General features: G+C 27.0%; 1 protein-coding gene across 2 annotated transcripts; it reads right to left on the bottom strand.

Moving 5' to 3' along the window:
• Positions 1-10836: 10836 nt before the first annotated feature.
• On the bottom strand, positions 10837-25070 carry LOC132923915 (dedicator of cytokinesis protein 7). Of its 2 annotated transcripts, none has more exons than XM_060987920.1 (34): positions 24560-25070; positions 24200-24490; positions 23891-24128; positions 23592-23822; positions 21575-21711; positions 21201-21495; positions 20963-21122; positions 20611-20867; positions 20121-20313; positions 19918-20052; positions 19501-19820; positions 18953-19144; positions 18703-18806; positions 17688-17859; positions 17451-17626; positions 17270-17385; positions 16948-17119; positions 16713-16884; positions 16324-16503; positions 15944-16209; positions 15590-15867; positions 15220-15521; positions 14896-15133; positions 14559-14794; positions 14032-14481; positions 13584-13787; positions 13223-13405; positions 12824-13093; positions 12664-12761; positions 12409-12589; positions 12153-12333; positions 11808-12080; positions 11558-11732; positions 10837-11459 (listed from the first exon to the last, which is right to left on the bottom strand). In XM_060987920.1, the coding sequence occupies exons 1-34, from the start codon at positions 24607-24609 to the stop codon at positions 11105-11107; spliced, it is 7281 nt and encodes a 2426-aa protein (XP_060843903.1). In that variant the 5' UTR covers positions 24610-25070; the 3' UTR covers positions 10837-11104. The 2 variants fall into 2 exon arrangements, with proteins under 2 accessions (XP_060843903.1, XP_060843904.1); XM_060987921.1 differs by having other exon boundaries at positions 16324-16500.
• Positions 25071-25501: the final 431 nt, after the last annotated feature.

Raw genomic sequence — 25501 nt, 5'->3', positions numbered from 1 at the left:
TTTTATATATTACGTATGTGTTATGTTAGTCATCTATTTTACTTATTGTGTTATCGAATACAGATTGTAAATTTTTCAATATAAAATAAAAATAAAAACTTATAAAACGTAATAAAACAATTGAGACACAACTCGTGTATGAGAAATTTCGTCGCACATAACTGGCTAACTACGAAAAAAAATCCAAATAATAATACTTAGTTGTAAATTTAAAAAGATGAAGTAGATAACAACTCTGCCTCTCTGCTGTAAAGTAAATTAAAATTAAATGATAAGGAGGATTTGAGGATTTTTGTAACTACGAATACTTAAAAAAAAAATTGAACGAATAAAAGTTTACTAAAAAACGTATAATAAGTTTTCAAGATATTTTACTTATAAACAAACATGTAATCGTACATTAGTACATAAATAAAAAAAAACTATATCACGAAAATTACATCATATATGAATATATTATTATGTCGTATAGTAAATGAATAAATAAATTATATGAATATTTTGTAGAAATTTAAAGCTTTCAAGGATCTACGATTATTTGTTTTTGAATGACAAAAAAAAATAACGATTTCCGATTTTGTCAAAAACTAGATTTACATAAAAGTTTCCGTTTTTTTATTATTATTTTAATTATTTTAATTTTTTTCCCCAATTGTTTTATAAAATACTATTAATTTTGATCTTCCAAAAATATCTAACTATAGATTCAATTTTCTATCAGAAACCATCCACAAATAAGTTGAAGATCAAAATTTTCCTAGTATAATCCGTGCTCAAATAAACACACATATCATTGTGAAATCAATACAATCATCGCTGCGCTCAGAATCTAAAATTAACCAATTTAAAATTATAAATTTTATATTAAGAAGGACTATACAAGTGCGTTTTTATAAACTAAATTTATTAGTAAAAAAAATGTGTTTTTTAAATCTTTTTATAAATTGAGTTTTAAATTAAATAATAAATATTTAATATTGATTTAAATTTAAAATTTAAGATGTTCATTGGTTTGAATAATGTCAACACGAAAAAAAAATTGAAACTAATAAAATATTATATAAATAAACCCATAAAATAAAATACTGTGTCAATCTTTATATATCACAATGAACGAGTACCAATAGTACATACATTATACAGTATGTTATTATTAATTTTTAGTATAGGGTCACACACACACTTAAATTTCATACGTTGATATGATCGTACTATAAAACATGTCATTAAAATTTAAAAATGGTGCTGTATAATACATGTGTATAAAATATTTAGTATGTAACTACTAACTATGTATATGTAAGTTCCCGCCCGCACTGCCCAGTGGTATTTTTGAGAAGTGGATAAATAATACCCCTTTAAAATAAGCCATGATTTTTCCCATATTATATATTAATAATAAAATAATATATTATAATCTATAATTTATTTAAAATTGTATCCAAAGTAATAAATAAGTCATAGAATCAGCATAAAATAAAAAGTGCACATTACTGATAAAAATATTATAGGATTATAATCAGTATAATTTTGCAAGAAGGAGGAGAACTAATATGTTTAAAATATCTAAATTCAAAAAATTAGATTTCAAGATCGCTTGATTTGAAAAATACATTACTACAATAATTTCATAGCAAATAATAGGTATAGCAAAAATACGTTTTTTTTTTGGGGGGGGGGGGCAGTAATAATGCTAAAAATTTCAACTTAAGGCGTGGTTTCTGGTAGTAAATTAGATTAAGTTGTTACTTTGGGGTGGGGGAGAGGGTAAAAAGTAAAAATTTCTATTTTGTAATGGTTTCTAATTTATAAAATTTCCAATTTTTATAATAGCTCTTGATTATACAATATTCATCATAAACAGTTCATACTGGACCTAAAAAATTAAAAAAATTATTATTTATAAGCAGTTCAAATTTAGACGAAATTACATATCTAACCGATCAATAACAATATTCATTATTTTGTTATAATTTAAAAACTATATCCGCGGTGATATAAAGCTTTTACATATATATTATTATGTATTTTGCTTTACCTTATAATATTTTTAAAATATGTAGATTCATTTTTAGATATTATACCTACCTGCAAGAACTTATACACGCTGCTTTACGATAAGGTAGTATTCACTCAAAAGCAATAAAATAATACAGTATTTATACATTATATTTATTATTATTATTATGATTAAATATTAATAACGTAATAAATGAAATGTTTACGGTAAAAATTAATCAACAAAATTCAATCAATATTACGGTAGGTAAGTAATGCTAATAATAACCAAAATTTGTTTATAATACTACTACTATAACATTACATTGACTGTGTTTTTTCCTGCGTATTTATTCATGATTTGAAAAAAATAATAATAGGTGGCAGGTGTTTACACAAATAGTTAATAATAAATTATGAACATAATTTTCAACTAAAATATTTGCCATATGCATAAATAAAAAAAATATTACTCTTTTACAAAAAAAATGTTCAAAAACAATTTCTTTGGCCAGTATAAAGTTATTTAGGAATAATAATTAAATATTTTTAAGTGGGCTTGAAAAACTTTTTAATTTTAATTTTGACCTTCCCCAATTTCCACCAATAGCAACCATCCGTATCAGCAATTGTGTTAAAACATTTTAATTGCTTCTTTCCCTACTATAATATTGACCGAGTCTCAGATGCGAATATAACTATGTTTTAAAACTGAAGTTTATAAGTGGTCATTCGTCCTTCAATCAATTCATATCTAAACCAGTAAGTACCGATATATAGGTCATAATATTATGTATTATAATACCTAGGTACTCAAACTTTATTTTACTCTAACCACTTACTGCTCATTTGCTTAACTATACAATTCAGTCAAACACAATTTTACGACTCGTTCGTGCACTAATTTATAGGAACTTTTTAAAAGTTTTCTTTAAAGTCTTTTTTAGTTTGTACACATTTCCAGGTATACACTAATAAAAAAAAAAATAATAATACAGGGTAAACATTTACCAACATATGAGTTTCTGTACTTCAAAAATATTGAAAACATTGAAAGAGAAAACTATATAAAAGTGTAGTACGTATTTACACTACGCGGTATTGTCTATAATATGTGTATTTGTTGCCGTCCATCGATGCAGACATCGTGGCCAAACTAAACTTTAACAGTTTGTATTATATTTTATTGTTACTATTTGCAAGTTATCTTGGTGGTATAATGTATAGGTACATTTTAACTATTCAGTGTTTAATACTTAGGTTCTACCCGAAAATTGATTTTCATAATTAATAATTTTGTGCGCAAAAGGGTAATTCAAGAGTAGTTAAAATATTGATCCCGAATAAGTTTTCAACACCGAAGTTTTCCCGAAAATCATTTCACTAATATATTACCATAATTATATTATATAAATATACACCGTACTTTCACTGATTATTATCGTTATATATACTAAGTTATTATATTTTTAAAATACATTTTAACTCTTATTATAATAAAGTTAATTATAATATTACAATATTACAAACTTCGGTATTCCTCCAATAACCCCTACAATCCTAAACATGCAGAATACTATATTATACATAATAATATTTAAAACAAAAACGTAAAATTTCATTCACTTTGACGTAATGCATTCAGAAGATGGCTGCAAATGGAGTACACTCTATTGAAGTATTATACGCTTTCATAGGGAATAATAAGTAATAATATAATTAAAACAAAGTAGACATTTTTTTTTAATATTTTAATTATTGAATATAATTAACCTTAATTAAAATTTGGAATGCTAAAAGCACATTTAAAAAGTATAAAAATAATAAATATATGAAATAAAAATATGTCACCTTTATTTAACTTTAAATCGTTCCGACAATATTATAATTATTCAATATTTTCTAAATAATTAAGATGAATAAAGAACAGAATGTATGAGTAAGAAATTTCAAGAAAAAAAAACAATCGGTTTTGATAATTAAGAAAAAAAATAAAGGGTGGGCAAGTGGGTATCGCTCTGCTGTATAATAGAGATGGAGAGTAGGTCACTATAATGGATGTGTTAAATTTGAATGCAATGACAGGTATCATTGTATACGAAAATCGATTCTGAACAGAGTTGATTTGTCAGTGTAGAATAATTAGTAGGATATATTATATTATTACCATATATTTAAATTGTAATATATCGTTATTTTACGCGATTTCGTAAAAATTTAATTTCATACGCTCATAACATTTTTTCTATGTTGACGCTAGAATTTTTTTTATAGTTACCTTGGTACTTTAAGGAAAACTTATGTAACCATGTATTGGATTTTTTAACCTTATGTACCTATAAATCACAAAAATTTTACAAATTTTCAACTTCAAATTTCTTTGCAAATTTTTGCGATTTTAACATATTTCGTAAACATTTCAACTTTAAATGCTTATAAGCAAAAATTGTGACTAACGATTTTTGATTTTTTTTTTTTACTGCGATAAGTACAACTTATAATAAACCTTCTATTAAATTTTAAAGATTTTATAGGCATTAAAAAAAAAACAGAAAAATCGAAAATTTCAATTATCTATAAATAGCTTAAACAAAGCCAAAATATTTTGAAAAATGAATCGTAAATAGAATACACTAATATAAACATTTGGTGAAAATTGCAAGTATTTACAATGATTCGTTTTTGAGTTACAGCAAAATAAAAAAATCGATTTTGTCAAAAACTAATTATGGGTACAAAATTCCGTTTTTCCGTTACCTTTTTAGGGTTTTTCGTATCGCTTTTGAAAACTACTTTTTACTTTTGACCACTCAAAGTACCAATTAGATGAATTTTCATTTTTAAAGAGGGGCTGAAGTCAAAAATCAAAGCATTATTTCTACTCCATAACGTGATGACAGACACAAAAATAAAAAAAAACATACATAATTGTAAAATCAATACATTCCTCACTTCGTTCAGAATCTAAAAATTAGTTTAAAGATGAAAAATTCGGAATTAATATTTATTTGTCAAATTTCTTATAATGAATAATAGATTGAAATTAAATATAAGTGAGAAATAATTAATATATTATAAATTTTATGTAATTATACAAATAGGTACATCAATTTTTAATTACAATATCGTTTACTAAAATTAACAGACATTTTTCGAAAATATCCTGTGGATATACAAATACAGTTTTAGCTAAATAATATGTGATACAGTAAAAGTAAATTATAAAATATTAAAAATAATGTTAATTATACGAGCAGGTAGGTAAATTATACAATTTTCCTTTTTTTATTCATTTAACGTATTACGTAATATATAATATGCTTAATCATTAAATTATAATAGGTACAGCTTTTTTATTCTCTCTTGCAAAAATCCACTCAAATGTTTAATAAAAAAAAAAAATAATAATTGTAATAAAAATGTTCACTCAGTTATTATATTATTATACGAATATTATAGAATACTATTCACAATAATAATTTCGTATAGTAGCTAAGGTTAAAATAAAAATATATAAATAACAAAATAACATATAAATTTAAACTGTAAACAATTACAATATGAAATGAAAACAGTAAAAACTATCATGTATAATAAATTCATTGTTATTGAAAATGACTTTTGTAGTGCAAAACATTTACATTTGGGCTTTAAAAATAATTGCCCGACTTATTTACCATTTTGTAAAATTGAATTTATTATAATGTATAGTTAGAACATGGTGATGTGGCATAATAATAATATTTTATTTAAGTTTTACAGAACCAACACTGAACATTTTATCAAAATATAAAAATAAAACTATTTATTTGCGATAATACAATTATTATTTCCATTTTCAAAGAATCGATTAAATTTGACGTATTCTTTTTATTTTAATGCGTAACTATAAATAAAAATCGTTAAAGCTTTCAATTGCTTTGAGTTGTATATTAATATATTTAAAAATTTATTTCATATACATACTAAAAATTAACTAAATCCGAATACAATTCAACTGTCTTGGAAACTATTCTGTATTTGTTATTATTTATTACAATTTGAAACAGAAATACTCGGTTAATAATTGCATTGTCCTTGCGCCTAACAAAAATAATTTATGCATATTATCACATATTTTAAATTTTAAATTTGTTTACGTTTTGTCGATAAATTAATATTAATTATAAATGTTTTCATGCAAGACTCTGAAATTTCCCATTATGCAATACTAACATACGTATATGAGTAAAAAATATTAAAGTATATTAAATTTATTTTTTAACAGGTTTGCGAACAGACAATATAATACCATTTTGTTCCACATGCCGTAAAGTGTCACTTTTTCATTATTGCTATAATTTATATAACTCCTATAGTAAAAATGCCACTATACATCAAGATTTTAATTTATTAATCATTTTATATACTACTAAAAACATAATTTAATTTAAATTGTGTAAGTGCTGTATGCAATTTATGAAATTATATGTTTTGATGATGTAGGTACCTACACATAAAATGTACTATAAAGATAATGATAAAAATAAATAAAAATGTGATTGGCCACTAAGATGACATCAAAAATAATTAAATTATTACCTTATAACTTACGTACAAATAATAAACAACACACAAGAGCGTCAAAACAAAAGACTAAATTTACCGTATTCTCAGTGCTGAGATATTTACATAGATAATAATATGATATACACTCATATATTATGACAAGTATACCGTCACGCGGCGTCGAGGCGTGCTCAGCTTTTTCGAGAGGAGGGGAGGTCAATGAGATATTAATTTTTTATTTCTCACAGGGCCGTGGTGGATGTTATCTAAAAACTATACCTACACCTTTCTTACGCCACTTTTGTTCATTTATCATACCTTTCAAATTTAAAAAACAAAAAAATATTTTTGACAATTTATTGTTATTACCTATATTTTTATAATATTTACTATAGTCCAAAAAGGGGATATGGTCCTCTTGACCCACCCACCCCCTAAGAGCACGCCACTGATACCCAAGTTCAATATAAATAAATGTACAGTGAATCCTCCTTTAACGGACACCTCTAAATACCGGACACTTTTATAACATTTTAAATTTTGATTTTAATCATTTTTATCGTAAATTTGTGGAATTAGAAAATGTATTAACATGCAAAATTACTTCGTGTCAAACTACGAAACAATCTAAACTCTAAAGTAACTGATTTTTTTAATATAATATGTTAGTTTTAATTTTTATATTGTCAATTTTTTTATCCTTTTACCTTTGCATTTTTAAAAATACATAAAAATAAATTAAATTTACTATGCACCTATGTATATAATATATATTTATATCGTATATGTATAAATAACTAAATAAATAAATACATTTTTTAATTAAAATTTCAATTTTTTATTATTTTAATATTATATTTCTCCCTCAAAATACCGGACACCTCCAAATAGCGGAAAAATTTCAGCGAGCTTGGGTGTCCAGTATTTAAAGGTTTCACTGTATATTAATATATATATTTATTTATATTAACCTTGACTGATATCGTCTTCGCTTGTCATACTTCTATCTATTTAGAACTTTGATAAGATACGAATATGAAAAAATAAAGATCAAATAATTTATATTTTGAAAAAAAAATCATATTAAAATACAATATAAAAATTGAAGACAAACATGGATTTAATATAAATTATAATCAATAATATTCGTGTATAACAATGCAATTGAAAAGTTCATGTCAATTGCCAAGAAATGTTAATATACGGTATTTTGTTTCTATTTTTATGCCATAAAATGTTATACAAATATACAATAAAATCTTCGTAATACATGGTATACTTGGTATACGTTATACTCGTGTAGTCGTGTATAAAAATATTATACAGATATAGTATATACGAGTACCGCCGAAATCATCGACCATCGTACAATAGCACATTTTATAATATTTTAATAAATACTTACTAACAAATAATTAGATAAGGTTTAAGATCTAAATTGTGTGAAGTTAAAAGTTATTTTTATTCTGTTTGATTGAATAAAGTTAGTGTTCGAAACAAATATTCATATAAAATATTTATTTTAATTATTACTTACTAAGTTTTACTTTTACATTTTACTTTTATAATCATCCTAATTTAGAAACAAATTTCGTTTTTGATTGCAAACATATTCAAAAACATTCAAATGCGCAGGCGTTTAGGTATACGAAAATTATATTTTTTGTCGAAATATAAAAATTATTTACATTATTACGTATATAAGGCAATATCACTTTATTTATAATTAAAACCGTGAATTGTTTTAATTTTACATTTTTAATTTAAAATTAATATTTTAACAAATATAAAAACAATTAAAAATATATTTTCATAAATTAGTACTTAATTAAAATGCATAGGCGTAATACAAGAATAATATATTATAATTTAAATAACACAAATTATTATTAATTATGATTAACGATGTAGATAATTCTGAAAACCGGAAAATATGTAAAACTGTTAATAACTTTTTTAATAATCGTACCTATCTATTTCTTTATTTACTTACCTTAGCATACTGATTAAAATTAATATACCTACCTACTTAATATATTGTTAATCCCTGTAAAACATTTTAGCCAAAACGAAAATCGACTCTTTTTTAAATTATTTAGAGACGATAATTAATGAGAACGAATAGAATTATGGTATTCATATTCATTATTCTGTATGCAGCTTTTGTACACAAATATTCGTTGTAAGCTCTCTTAATAACCCTAAACCATAAATTTAATTATTATAGCTATTCGGTTATCTAGCCTTCGCTCATACTTACTTTTAACTCAGTGGACTGCATTTAGGAAACGTATGAAATTGAATTGTACATATAAACACATTAAATGTAACTATATTTAAAGAACAATAACATAACTTTAGGTGCTGTATAATAACAAGATAGAAAGAAGCTGGCCATCTTCCAGTAAACGGAAAAATTGCTGATATATTTTTCATATATTATATATAAAATATAAATATTTATGCATAACACTCCTTAGAATAATGTTAGAGAGCGCTACTGTATCCATATTCCTGTATATAATTTTTATACATATAAACAACTGGTATCGGTTTTAAATGCTTAACGATGTGTTGCGTGTGGTAGAAGTTATTACTGGTTGTCAAATATGAAGTTTTTTAGTAAAAAAATGGTAAGGGGGTCTGAGTTTTGAATAAGTTTGTTAATCGGGGATCAACGTACTTCAAAAGTTTAATATCCGCTGCTTTAAACAAACAATTTTTGTTTTATATATTATATTAAATTTATCAACCTACATGCAGGGCCTAGAATACATCTGATTTCAGGACACACACTTATTAATTTACCTAACTGTTACTTTGATCTTTGACAGATTTCTATAGCAAAAAAAATTTGTGGAAGTTATAACTCCCAAAATCCCTTCTCTTTTATGTACCGCTTACCTATACATTAACCTTACACATTAATATTTTTATATGATACTGGTACTAAAAATACATAAAATAAATCCAAGTAAAAGTTCAAAATATTTTAAATTATGTTGAAATTCCTAAATGTTTGTTATTATTTATTTCTACAATCAAAACTAAAAACACGTTATAGAACTTTTGACACACATTTGATATTCAGGGGACGCACTTTGATTTTGAGGGAAAACAATATTTTAGGCTCTGCTTACATGAATAAATTTCCTTCGTTAGAGTCACTTTTAACTGGAAAAAAAGACAAGACAGATAGAAGAGTTGGAAGACCATCGTATACATACTACTACTATCTATAATGGAAACTTAGGGAAAGTTTTAAAAAATGCTTTAAGATGCAAGATAGTGGTCTTCAATAACTAAGAATTCTTCTCCACATCTGCTAATTTGTCGATGATTATTTTTAAGATCAAAGTGTTTAGTACAAGTTTTACAGTTGTAAAATACGAATAGTAATGTCAATAAGTGGTGTGCTACAGGGTTCAGTGCTAGGACCAACTCTGTGGAACATGCTATATGATGACCTCCTGAGAATGCTATTACCATATAAAGTAGAATACCTTGCCTTTGTCAATGGCATTGTACTAGTGCAATTCTTCAGCTTGGAGAAAATGTTAATGACATCAGATAAAGTGAAGTCCTGGCTAACAAACTTTGATCTCAAACTAACGGCAAAGAAATTAAAAATTGTTTTATTTCATAAAAAATTAAATCACAATGGTATGGCTATTGTTATTGGCGGGATCATCATAATACAGGCTAGTAATAGACTCAAGTATCTTAGAATCTCAAATTGATATAAAGATGAACTTCATAGAACATGCAATACCTTAATTATCACATTAATCTGTTTGTTAGCTGTATTCAATTAATTTTCTAAGATCAATTAATTACATTATATTATAGACTATAGTTGTATAATATTGTAACATGTTGTATTGTTGTTTTAAGTTGCAACATACTATTTTATGATCTTGTCTATTCAGTTGCGTACATACGATTAACTGTAAACTGAATAGTTTATTTTCTAAAACATGACAATATTTGAGTTTGATTGTTTACTAAAAGTGCATATTTATCGAATCAAGATTCTGTGCAGTATTGGTTATATTTTTCATCACACACATTTTCCTTTTATAAATTTTAAAACTTTAACCCGCCTGAAAAGTGGATGAAATTTTGGTGACCAAGAATATCTACTGTTCAGAGGTTTCACTGTCATTGTTAAGATAATTTATCCATAGATGATGTTAATTGTGTTGTACCAATCATGGGAAACATTTTATTTTCATAGATACCTAACACATTCATATCGTGACTAAATAAATAAATATAGTAGAACAAATATTTTAAGATAGATATCATATAGTTTATATTAATCAATAAATAGTTATAAATCACACAAATATTCTAATTAAAGTTATAAAAAGTCACACTATAAATAAGTAAAAAAATCCTTTGGTTTTCATTATGTCTATGTTTAAAAAAAATGTAAGTACTACTATGATAGTCTTATATTAGTAAAACTAAATTAATAAATAAGTACTCGATTATCTTTGTTTACACAAACGTTGTTTAAAAAAATCCACATATTTTATAGATAATTTTATAACATCTACATTGTAAACGTTGAATCACCGTTAATATTATTAGGGGTAATTATCTCATTCCCCCCATTACTAATGTTTGTTATCGTTGTATCATCTTCTTCATCTTGGTTATCATTATTATCATCATATGTCTGAGTATTACTACTACATCCACCATTATGATGGAGGCCATAAGGTCCACGTGTGTTTGTTGAATTATTGTAGCCTGAATCACCACTACCAAAATGAGACGAAGTAGCAGCTATCAGAAGTGGAGCTAATTGATCGGTAAATTTGCGGTAATTACGTTCAAGTTCACGTTGATAATCTCGTTGATCGGGACCAATAAGAGTTTTGTTTTTCGCCAAAGCATCAGCACACCTGAATAAATAATGTACGTAAATCATCATAATGAAATATAATGCACATCAATGCCACAAAAAAATTCTTAATCAATATAAAATTAAATAAAAAATTACTTTTTGGAAAAATCTTTAAAACATAGTCGTAATTTGTTTTGTAATCTAGGTGGTGGTGGTTGTACAGAACATTCATCTGAGACTTCTGGACTCCTATCATTAGTATTTTTGTCATATCGTGGTGGAGCTAAAAACACTGTAGCCATTTCCATAGGCCCTCGATTTACAGTAGTACCTGTTTATAATTAATAACATTTAACATAAGATAAAAAACCTTGAGACATATCTAAATTGTCATTTCACTAATTACCTATACACCCTTGGAGGACCATTTGTAACATCTTAGGATCAGCCGGATGCTGACGGACACTGCGTGCTAATTCGTCAGTTTTCTTTTTTAAGTCTTCTAACGCCACCTCTATGGGTCCCATAACAATAGTTTGGCGACTTTGTACACGAATTCGGGTTTTCAAATAGGGAAAATGATGCGCAACGGTCAAAATAGTCTTACGTTTGTACTGTTGATTTAGTTGTCCATGTGCTCGACCGTCGGGAGTAAATGGTGTAAAAAACACAAAGCGTTCTAAAAAAACAATGTTTAAAATTTTAAAATACATACACTACAGTAGTTGCTTAATGCATCAATAATATTTACTTAAGTTAAAATTTCTTTGGAAATGTGTGGCACGCATACGCCGTTCATACGCATCAAAGTATGGTTCAACGTATGTGATTTGTATGTACGCTTTCCTTGGATCCAGTACACTCACGTCTACTGTATTAGAATCTTTGATAATAGTCACACAGTCTTCACCAAATCGTTCAGAATAAAAGTTCTTTAATTTAAAAACAAACATCAATAAAATTCCATTCTACACTCATAGTTTTTTTGCTTATAAATCGTAGTTTACTTGTAAACGTCCAAATATCTCTGAAAGTTTTGTAAGTGTAGGTTCTTTATAGACAAATTCTTCACCATCCAATCCATCAGATCCAAAAAATTTGGCACCGTAAAATCCAACACGGAAATACGTCCCAAATACCCGACGACCCTGTAACTTTTCTAATTTACCGTATGCATCGTGTAATTTCCTATTTAAATAATTCATAATATCATTAATACATTTTTGTCATATTATATTTCAATGAGGAGTGAATATACTTACAAATATGTATCCGATAGCTTTTTGTAATCGTTAGTCTTTTCTATTAAAGGTATTGCGACTTTGTTGTACACTTGACTCATTACTTCAAACATACCAGCCTACAATTATAATTTGGTTGTAAATTATATTTTTGTATAGTAAAATAAAATATTGTTTTAACCTTTTGGAATAATTCTGCTGCTCTGTCCAACAACGACACAAGTCCAATTTCAGTGAATTCATCGCCCAAACAAACTTGATCGGCCGCTTGACTAACAACCATAACGTCGTCTGAAACCGCACATTCTTCCAACACATTAGACGATACACACTCTAGACATGTGGCCCCTCTACATCCAATTAAATCAAGGTTTTCTGTCGTAGTCAAATACTCAATGACTAACGCAGCTCCATGAATTAAGCACATAGCTGCTTCAGTAAAATTGTTTCTCTACAAAAAGATTATTTTTGATTATGGATTAGAACACAAACTATGTGTTTACTAATTTATAATAATTATTTATCATTATTACTTTTAAAAATATAAATACATTTTTTAATTAAAATTTAATTATCAAACCTGATTATGTTTTCGAGCCATGTTTTCGAGCCATGCAAGCCGGAGATCCGGTGATGATGTCTGCTGATATCCCTTAGCTACACGGTACATCAAATCCATTAACATGTCTGGATCTTGACTATATGCTTTCATTTGAACTGTATCCGAAAGTATTGTATGCAAGTTTAATACCAGATCTTTTACCTAATTAACATAGATGTATAATTAGAACCAAAAGTGTCGTAATATGATACAAGTTATAGTTGTGTATATATTTATAATTTAAAATCAAATAAATCAGTGTTTAAAAAAATATTTAGACACTCCAACTCTTTTTTATATCCCAATAACAAATTGTTATTATTATTATTATTAGATTCACCTGGTCAGGGAATGTAGTGTTTTGTAATTCAACAGAATCCCGTTCAGCATATAAAAGTATTGTCTTCAACACCCGTCTTAAATATTCTTCATTGAAACATAACCCTTCTTTTCTACTTTCACATGCAGCTGTTGATGATGCTCCAGCTCCTCCTATTAATGTGCTTAATGCCACAGTTATTTGCATTTTCACACGTGCAAAATTCTAAAAAAAATATATATTATGTAACATACTATATAAAAATAATTAAATAATAATTGTTATAAAATTTGTATTTTTGAATCTCATATCATAAAGAAAGTTGTTATTCAAATAACTACTTAATGTAATAATACCAAAAGTTGACAATTAAATACTAAAAACTATTTAATAAAAATTGTGATTTCAAAATCATTTATAATATTTTAAATATTTTTTTAACATTAGAATTAGTGATTAATATAGATACATTTTCGATATCAAAGTTTTGACGCATCAATGAATATAACGAAGCAGCTGCTTGTGCTCGGACTCCTATTGAACTCGATTTTATTGCACAATGACGTAATAGCATCAATATAAGATTAGCACAACGATTAGATGATGGACTGCTAGTGGAAAAGTGGTAGCATTCAACTTCTTTATCATCGTCATTGACATCTAGATCTCTTTCATCTTGACCATCTCCAAATAAAATTTCAGGAAACTTTGCAACCATCGATCTCTGTGTACCAAACATGCATTGTAATGCGGCCGTTGTTGATGTTGAGCTAGTAGAACTATTATTAGTATTTTGTTGATTATTAGTAGTAGCATTAGCAGTAATTGTAGACATAGCTCGAAGCAGCAATTTGAAAACACGATATATCGACCAATGGACTGGATTTGAATTTTTTAAACCAGCTGGCAAAGAAGCCACCTAAAAACCAATGTTACTGATAAATATAAATTTATAGATTTTTATACACATAATTTTTTTAAATTAAAGAAAAAAACCTGAATGATTTGTTCAATGGTATCAAGTATTATAAAACCAATTTCGTTTACTAAATCTAATTCGACATCAGGTTGATCTTGATTAGTACCAAATATCTTATCGAGTTGTAGTTGACAATCAACATTACAGGAACAAGATTGCAATGATGAAGGTCTATTATATGTTAATACGTGGTCTTTTCTCCATCTCACTTTACTAGTAGTGCCGGTAGCACCATTACCAGCATCAATTCCAGCTGAAAAATCAATGATTATTTCAATAAACATAAATTTATAAATCCCCTAATTTACATTGAGATACCTGAAAATTTAAAAATAAAGAACTAAGATTTATTACCTTTTCGGCGCATCAACTCAGATCTAGCTGATCCTTGACCTAATATAACATCTTCAAGCCTGGATTTTACATCATCAGTAGTCGACATTTGGGATGTAGATGATAATGATGTGGTTGAAGCTGTTGTTGACATATTACTATCATTACTATTATATGTCTCACTAGGAGCCGATTGGGAAGAATTAATAGTTGATGTAAATGAAGGTTGAGAATTACAATTCATGCATTTATGATTACCCTAAAATTAAATAAAAATATGTAACAAATTTAATATACTATTATAGGGTTAAATATGTGTGAAATTCAAGTAAAATTAATTAAAACCTTTTTGTAATTGTAAGAGTTATTGTAAAAACGGTTAATACACAATGTTAAAATTGACAATGTATTTTGAGCTCTTTGATGAGATGATTCAGCTAACCACACTTGCATTATATCATTGTCTAGATTTTTCAATACCCATAATATACAAGCTAAAACTTTAGTGGATGTAACTACGTTCAGTTTGGGTTTACGACAATTATTTTTATTTGTTTGTCTGTACCAAGACGCTGTGGTATTTTTTACACCCATTAATGATGACGCTGAAATGGCATTCACATTTTCATCAGTATTTTTTTCTGGAGCTGCAATTAATTAAAAGTATGATTATTATTTATGAGAATAATTCCTGAATATTATTTTTAATTATTACTTTTATAACCATCAACATAATATGAATCAAAATCGCTTTCATTTTCGCTGCTTTGAAGTTTATTTTTAACCACATCATTACTATTTTCAAAATCTAATTGTAATAAATTGAAAAATGATGAATCTGTAGTTACAGCTGTTAATAATGGCAGATACATGAGAGCAACCCTTGATGATGCTTTGCGTCTAGACGACCACCTATCTTGTTGATAACGAGTATCATGAGATGACATGAGACCCAATAATAAATCAACCACTTTTTCTTTTACTTTTAAATCACTTTAAAAAAATAACAATTGTTAACCAATAAATTCATACAGTCATCAAGTTACAATAATACAATATATTAATTTACCTTTTAGAACATTGTAACACTGTGACAAACTCTGATAACACTAGGCCAACCAAATAATGATGACGTCGAAATCCTAATGATAATTCAGAATATTCTTTTACTGTGGATTCTGTGGCGGTTGTTATAGTATTGCTGGCCATTGACAAGGACTGGCTTGAAATTGTAGACGCCACAGAGAAGGTAGGAGAAAGATTATGAAAATTATTACTAATCAAATTTAATGGCACATAATGTTCATGGCTACAAACGATTTTTAAAAAGTCCAACTGTGAAAAAATATTATTAAAAACTTTAATAAAACAATTCAAATAAATATTAGATGCACAAAAATTATAATTGAACAAACAATCCAATATTTATTGATATTTAAATACAATTACTTTTAGACTAGACAAGGTGGAGTAGTTTTCATGATGTGGCAATTGGGCAAGAAGACTTTGCTGTTTTGAAAATAATGTTTTCACATATGTATTTATCAGACCAAATACAAATCCTCTGTCAGCTAAAGATAGCAAATCATGCAAAAACCATGCTAAATTGCAATTGATTATGTTCACCTGCTAGAAATAAAATAATTTTTTTTAAGCAATATTACTGATGTCTGATTGTATTTATATTAAGCTTTAACATTGAAAAACTTTGAAAGTAACTTTTTTACTAGAATTAACTATTTAGTTTATAATAAATGTATAAACCTACATAGATAATAATCTTCACTATACACATAAATATAGTATACACTATATACTTATAAACTTTATGGTTATACCTTTGAGTCTTTTTCATAATTGGATACAATATCTAGAGCAAAACTTGTGCATAATGTGGAGATATCATCAAAAAATTGATCACTAAAACGATTTTTACGATCACCATCTAATCCTCCAGGCACCATTGCTAATGAAACAGCCATGCTTTTAATTATAACATCAAAAAAAAATCTAAAAAAACAAATATTGTTTATTTAAATTTGAAAAAACTTAAAACAATTTTGAATAGTTAACCTAGAATTGTTAGCCGCAGCATCTCGGCGTACAGCACTAGTTGCTACCACCCATTGTAACGCTAATTCTTCGTGCACACTTTTGATGGAAGTCAATCTCTTTTGATCAGAATAGAATAGCTGATGTTGTTGCTCTTCAAATTGTGATGGTGGAATACCCCCTTGACAGCGACCTTAAAAATAATTCAAATCCCAATTTAAAAAATTCCTAGGTCCTACTAAATTTTATTTCGAAAAAGTAAACAGCTTGTTTAAGCAAAAATTGTTTGTTTTAATTAAATATTTTATCACAAAAAAAAATTACAATAATTAATTTTACAAACCAGTTTTCATGCTACACGCTCTGTCCAACCCACTATTTTTAAATGCAGCAAAGGTGTTACCATCCAAAAGAGGTGAAGAACAAGGTTTTTTTGATGTGTCTGGATCACTGTTACTTCTGTGGGAAATTATTATTTAGTAACATTTTTAATATTTAAATTATTTTCCATTTAACAATAATACCTTAAACGAAAATATTTATCAAGCCTTTCTGAATACTCTTGTCCATCAGAAAAAGCATCATTTTCACTTTCACTTGTATTATTTTTAGCGTTTGCTACTGCTGCTGCAGCAACATTACAACAGCAACATTGATAACGTACATAAGTAGACAATATTTGCTGACCTTGTGAATGGCTCTGCGTTCAAAAAATGTGTTAAATTACATATAAAAAAAAACTTCATTTATCTTTTTTTTACCATTGTCATTGAGACCAAATCTGCTAGAGTACGAAATATTATTTGTCCCAAATTCATAGGTTGTTGATGCTGAGTAACAGGCATCTCTACTAATAGGGAAAGCAATTTATCGAGCACTACTGGTACAAATTCTATAAGTGGATCGATTTGACAACGAACCAAATTTGATATTCTATAAAATAATTTAATTAAGTTCTTAAAATATACGTAAATATTTCATCTTAATATATATGCAGTAAGTCATAATGTTTAAAATATATAAAAATGTTCAAACTTGTACAAAGATTCTTATTCAACTAAATAATAAACTAAACAAACTAAACATAACTCATTAAAAGTAAGAATCAATAGTATTATGTAGTAGTATGTGTAAAAAATAATACACCAATTAACTTAATACATAAATACATTTAACAAAAACAATAAAAAACTAGCACTAAATGTAGAACATGTGAGAGTGTGTTTGTCAGACTGATTGATGTGACAAATGCTTATATTGGTAGTGGAACATTTGCAAAACAAAATAAAGGTTGAACCTTTGATCTTTGGCCCTGTCAAAAGAACGAGGAGATTTATGAGCTGTTTGTGGCAAGTCCTGTCAGTAAAAGTTGAATATTCAAAGAGTTGACAAACTATAAGAGGCCAGAAAAAGGTGTGAATAGCATTGACTAAATCTGGAATAGGGCAACAGTCAGAAGATACTAAGGCCGAGAAAGCCTCCGTTTTTGGTAGGCAAAAAATTGTGCACAGGTGTTCTTCCATAAGGAAAAAAAATAGTCATACATCATGAATAAATTTAGGAATAGAATAATTCTAATTCTGAAAAAATCGAAAAATTACATTTTTAAAACACCACTAGATTGGATTCAAATTTACAGAAATAATATACAATATTTAGAAGATTTTATTTACAAGTTAATGATATAGATAAACCAACAAAAATATAAAAGTATATTGTAATAATAATAATAATACAATTATTATTTAAAACAGCTATTTAAAAATTTTATTTTACCTATGTTTTAGTTCAGCTTCAATATTTGATTCAGCAACTCGTCTTGGTAATGGGTTACGTTCCAATACAGAGCAGTAGTTAAAAAAATTATTTAAATGAATATCCTAAAAAATATATAGCATATTAACTTATATACTATTTGCATAAATAATATTGATAAAATACACAATACATTAAACAGCATACATTTATAAAAATAAATTGTATATAACATATTTTAATAATAATTATATATTTTATTATATAATACCCTAGGATGAATAGATGACACTGGCTCCAAAAATACTGTGAATAAGCCTTTATGATTTTCTACCCATTCAATTCCGGGTAATGCCACATCAGGTGTAATATAAGAATAATTTGCAGGTGGTGGTGGTTCTAATGCAACAGGTAAACATATTTCTCCAGAACTTAAGCATCTGTCTTTTAATAGAGGTAACCACTAAAATTTTTTTTAAAAAAAACAGTGTTAAACATTTTTACTTATACAAGGTTTGTACAATCTAATATTTTTTTTCAATATTCGTCTATAAAAAACTATAATTATTATAATTTTGAATAAATATTTTTTTTTCTCGTAACTTTAAAAATTAAATATTACAATTTACAAATATATTCTTATTTATTTAAATATCTGAAAAGTGGAATCAAATAGATATCTAAATTCAAAATGATAAGTAAAAATCAAGTAGAAAAGTATAAGGATAAACCCAATGAAACATTCATTAAATTAATATGACAAACTATTAAATAAATATACAATAATATTTTTTTAAATTTTAAAAATAAAATATATACTGTATATCCAATTGGTGTTTCTGGTGCAACTTGTGGTCGATGCTGATGACTATCTTGACCACCAACAAGAGTTCCACGGCGACGACAGCTTACATGATAAAATGTAAATAATAAATGATGGCGATCATCTAAGTCAGCTGGTAATTTTATCTTAATTTCATCATAAAAAGATGGACAACGTTGATGGTAGCTAACTGTTGTATATGCTTCACATACAAAACGAGGACTTGATGATTTTCCAAATATAGCAAATGCTGCATCCTGTGGTTGCCTTTCACCACACATTAATTGAACTTTAACAGCAATATTTCTAGCAGAACCTTTTAATTAATTCATTCAATTTTACATTAATTTTGCATTAAATCTTCGTTAACACCATAATTTATTATAAAAATCCATTTTTAAAATATTTAATACCTGTTCTTCCTGCAAAGTTTAATTCTTTGGGATAAACATAAAGTAGATTACGATAAACATAGTGAGGATTTGAAACACGACAGCTAGCCAGTGGAAACTCCAATACTTCTCTAATTGGTCGAATTTTATCCTCAGCTGTAAGATTTAACATTAATTATTTTAATACATTTTAATCATTAATACAAAAAATAATATGATCTTACAGGCTATATCATATGATAATAATGGTATTAAGTCTGCAGTTAAACACTGTTTAACTTCATCAATTGGACAAGGAGATATGTCTAATTTCAAAGAACCATTTACATTTTTTAATTTTTTTGATGGACAACTTGATGGTTTTTTTAATTCTTGTAATAATTTATACAAATCATCATCTTTAAGTTTATCAGTTTCCTACAAAATTTGACATAAAATATTTATAAAAAAAAGTACATATTTACAATAAATAAATAATATGAATTATGTAAGAATATTTCAGATTATAAAATTGTTTAATAAGTTAATGTTAAGCAAAATTACCAGTAGAATTCTAATTGTTAAAATAAATAAGTATAATACTATTGCAATAATATCTAACTAATATTATACATATTTATATTTAATAATTTCTACAAGATAAGCCAAGATATGCAATGTATAGATCAGAGTATAAAAGTTGATTAAAAAAGTAGAGTATAAAAAATTATATACTTGTTTGAAAAATCCATTAACAGTGAGTGTAACTGGACGGAATGCTTCAGTAGTAAATTCATCAGAAGACCAACTGTATCGATTATCAGCAGTATTCGAAGTATTTAGGGTTCCACTGCTGTTAGTCGCTGTTGAATAACTAGTTCTGCGATCTAGTGACCCTCTACGAACAGCAGTATTAGAATCTATACTATTCCCACCAGCTGCAGCCCATTTTTTACGAAATCGATCAAATTCACTAAGTCCAAATCTACCATCTATATATAATTATATCGTAAATATTAATATATTAAATTGTTTAAATAATTAAAATAAAAATTAGTTTTTAACTTTAATAATAAATTTTTTTAACCTAAACTATTTGATCCACTTCCTGAACTATTACGATCAAGGCTGTCTGAACCACCAGAACAGCAAATTACATCTGCCAAATGAACAGCAGTCCAAGCATATGGCATACGGTACTTAACATGATGGTGCTGAGTTGATTTACTACTTGATTTCACATCAATCTAAATTATTTAAATGTATTAATAATATATATTAATATAATATATTAATCTTGGTATTTTATTATAAATTATATATACCTTATCATTATTAGAAAATGCTGTTGAATCTGAAGCAGATATAACTGAGTCAGAATCTCCTCGTAATGGTTTCTCCAGTCTAATGACTAAAAATAAATCATCTCCAGATATGGATCCAGTGCCATCTATATCAAGTACACAAGTACGACTCCGTGTAGTTGTATCAATTTCAATACCAGCAGTAGTAGATGAGTTAAAGTCAAAATAAAAATTTTCTGACATTTTTTTACGACGTCGAACATCGTATAATGACATATGAGCATATATAGGTTCAGTTTCTATTTCTAAAGAGCACCTTTTAATTTTTAAACAATAGAAAAATATTAATATATATTTAAAATAATTATTTATGAATATTGATTAGTATAAATTACTCAAGTTGTAGACATTTGACTAGAATTCGACGATTAGAAACAATTTCACGTGGTACAGGTGGTTTAATCGGATATTCAATATAACTATTGCTTTTTTGCCTTGTCTTAACAGGTAAATATGAGCCAAATAAACGGTTCTAGAATAAAACAATAATCATTATTTATATGATTTATTATTTCCTACAAAATGTTTATAAATTAAATATACATAGGGTAATTATCATCATAAATTAAATTAAACATTAAGTCGGTCAATGACAGATTATAAAACCAATAATATTAGTTAATTACCTATAATATATTCAGGGTAAATTTATCATAATATGATTATAGAAGATATTTTTTTACGTAAAACAATTTTATTGTTATAAAAGTTAATTAAATGCATATTATATAATAACTTGAAATATTTTACTATAATCATTCATATTATTTAATAATATATATTATACATTTATTTTAAATGGCAAATATTTTTGTATTTGTGTTATATTAAAGAAATAGTGTATTAATGTAATCTATAAGCCTATAGTACTATAAACATGAGTTTGGAAACATATAAATTATTCTAATAAGAAAATAAGATTCATTTAAATTTTAGATAATTTTAGATAAATTTTAGATAAGGTTAACATTTTTTATTTAATTTATATGCCATATTTGAATAAATACAAAGTAATAAAATATTTTTATATATGTTACTATTGTTACGATTAATCTCGATACTTGAGCATGAGACTTTAACCCAATTTTGGATACTACTATGTTATGAATGTTACTTTCTTTATCGTATTTAGTTAAGATAAAACAATTATATTTAAATACAAAAATATAAGCATAGAAAAAAATCATAACAAAACAAAAGTTTATCATTCTCGGATCATTTCTAAAAATATGCTTTCATAATAAATAAAATACAACTCAAATTGGCTAATATATTATTTAATAAGCTATTTGTAATAATTAAAAATAAATGACAACATATAAATCTCAAAAATATCTACAGTTGCAAATAAAAAATTTGAAAAATTGAACAAATTCATGATATAACTATAGTCTAATCAAAATAAGAAACACAGTCGGTGGCGACCAGTTTACGTCAGGCAGCGGTCAGACAACACCCGTTTGTTGTAACCTATCTGTATGCCTGCTGTGTTGTTAAGCCACATGCCCATGCCGCAGTAGTCGGCTGCCGACTGTGTTTCTTATTTTGAATTGACTATATAAGAAATATAGATACCATGATCTATGATATCTTAGTCCCTGGGTACCTTATGTAGCTTATCTGTAATAGGAAATAAATTCAGTGCTGTAACTACACCAATTTAGGCCCATGTGTAAATACAATTAATTCCTCTCCTCTCTTGAAAATTTTTATCATAGCCCCCCCCCCCCTTATAGGTTGGGGCCCTGGGCCCGTATGTTTGACACACGCAACACACCCGACTAATGCAGCACTAGTAATAATGTAATTCTTATCTGTGCAAACAGTATATACATGGTTGTATAGTTGTACTTAATAATATAACAACAATTATTTACAATTTTCTAAAGTAAATTATGTATAGAGTTCATATAATAACGATAAAATATTATTGCATTAATAAAATGGTAACATCGACTCTACCGTGGAGAATGAGGAATTACTGTATTATTAATCAAGAACAATTTAATTTCTTGTAAATATTTATGTCTTCAACTAATAACAAAATCATAGATGAGAAACATTTAACATTTATATAGTTAAAGAGAAAAATTGATATAGGTATTAAAAATTATTGAATAGATTATTGAATCAACATAGAAGTTTTCATAAGCAAACTATTTCATTATTTCATTAAAAACCAGCAAGAGAATCAACTTATCACCTCTGTAGGTTTTAATACTATTTTTAGTATAAACTAATAATTAATTTGATAAAATACTTAAAAATTACTCTATATACCTACTCAAATTAATCTAAAATCTGCAAGTCAAATAAACTTTATTTTTATATTTGTGATAAAACTATAAATACTTGTCTATTTTCTTGTCGTGCCACTGCATTTAACCTATCAAGTGTATCAATGGGTAATCGTTGCAATACAGTTCCAATTAATGGATCATTAGCTGTGTTAATCAGATCTGTAGCCGAAGATGAACCACCACTGATATTATTTGATACCAACGTATTTTCATTACTTGAACTATTGCTTGTAGAACTTGAATTTTTACTGCTGAGTTTTATTAAATCTTTAGGCTGTTGGGACTGCAAATAAATTAAAATTTCTAATTATTTATCAATAATTATAATAAACAATTATTATTTTATTTTACATAAGTATGATGATCATTTTTATAAATTTGACGTTGTTGAGTACGTTGAGATGCAGAATTTGTTGAAGTCCTACTATAAGTACTACTTCGAGATGAAGGAATCCAAGAATCTTCATAAGCTAACAAACTTGATCTGTCATCTTCAACAGTATTTGTTTGTCTATACACATAATCAACAACGAGCCAATCTCGACTGTAAGCTCTAACAAAGTCACGTACATGAGGCGCTAGTTTGGAACTGTATTTGAATACACAAGAAAAAATTAATGTAATTGTTTGAAAAATCCAATGTGATTTCAATACACATACATATCTTCTTCGGGACCTGCAGGTATCAGTGAACGCACTTTACGTGCCAAAACATAAACATCTACATCGTCTGATCCATCAGGAAATTCCATTAGAGGATCATCATTCTCAATACTGTTACTGCCACCACAAGTGTGATGTTGGTGAATATAGTTTTCATAATCCACAGGCTCCACAATTGTAGGTATGATAGCATCTACTCTGGTAGAAATATTTTGATCATTGTTTATTGGATTTGTATGAGCATTATAAGACGCCGAATCTTCTGACAATTTAGGTGATGAGTTGACACTAAAAGTTAAAATAAAATGTATACTTAATGGCTTTCAGATAAAAACTCAACATTAGTACACTACATACTTGCTGCTGGTAAGCTTTTGAGCAAATGCCCGTTGCATCTGAGACACCATGAGTAAATGTATGTATTACTGATAATATTTTAAACTCTGAGCGAACGTCATAGTAGGTATTCTTTTTATGCAAATAATGAAAACCACAAAACGCCGATATTTGAATAAAATACTGTTCTACGTAAAACACCTATTGTTTCTTGTAAACATTACTGTCTGAAAACGTACGACATTTCAAGTCGACCAGGAATATACCAGGAATATAATATGATCAAAACACAAGGAAAATTTAGAATTGTAATCACATAATGTGTGAAAAACAATGCGAAACAAATGAATTATTAAAATGAGCACAGTCCACCGTTCACGGACGTTTAAATAATTGCATGATAATTATAAATTGTTGTCACAAATTTCATGACAAGCGTACAAAAATGATTATGTGTTACGACTACGAGTATCGTCAAAACAATAATTTAGTTGATAAAGTATTACGAGCATCATCATAACAATTGATATATTTATTGTTATTATTATAATTTATAATATTTTGTGCTGTGGAGGTGAAATGTATACATTTATAATCAAAACAAGATTAACATAACCTTCAAATAAAATATCGATTAACTCGGTGTAGTAATTGGCGTTTCGTTCGACTGTCGTCGTAATAATGACGATTCGTACATCATAGTACGTTTAGTTACCATCACATGGCACGTACAGGACGTGCCTACTGCCTACATAACCTACTCTACTTACAAGTTAGTTTTATGCGACTGACTTTTCGTGTCGTGTTGCTACTCTCAACTCAATAATCAATCTTTTTCCGACAAAGTTGTTTTTCAATATTACGATTTCGTGTACTATATACCCACAGAACAAGTGACATCCACCTCGGGTTATAGTCCCCCTGACGGATCTGGGCAATAGCACAGTATTACATTATATTTTC

The sequence above is a fragment of the Rhopalosiphum padi genome, chromosome 3 (genome assembly GCF_020882245.1).
Source record: "Rhopalosiphum padi isolate XX-2018 chromosome 3, ASM2088224v1, whole genome shotgun sequence".
NCBI lineage: Eukaryota > Metazoa > Arthropoda > Insecta > Hemiptera > Aphididae > Rhopalosiphum > Rhopalosiphum padi.
The sequence above is the reverse complement of the archived record's forward strand: the minus strand, read 5'-3'. Positions and strand labels throughout refer to the sequence as shown.

What these genes read in the sequence shown, in the direction of transcription:
- LOC132923915 (XM_060987920.1), bottom strand. Translation starts at nt 24,609, where the DNA reads ATGGTGTCTCAGATGCAACGGGCATTTGCTCAAAAGCTTACCAGCAGC. An exon ending in GATAAATATTTTCGTTTAAG is followed by an intron (nt 17,386 to 17,450) that starts GTATTATTGTTA and finishes AATTTCCCACAG; the next exon opens with AAGTAACAGTGATCCAGACA. An exon ending in TTATGTTGATGGTTATAAAA is followed by an intron (nt 15,522 to 15,589) that starts GTAATAATTAAA and finishes AATTAATTGCAG; the next exon opens with CTCCAGAAAAAAATACTGAT.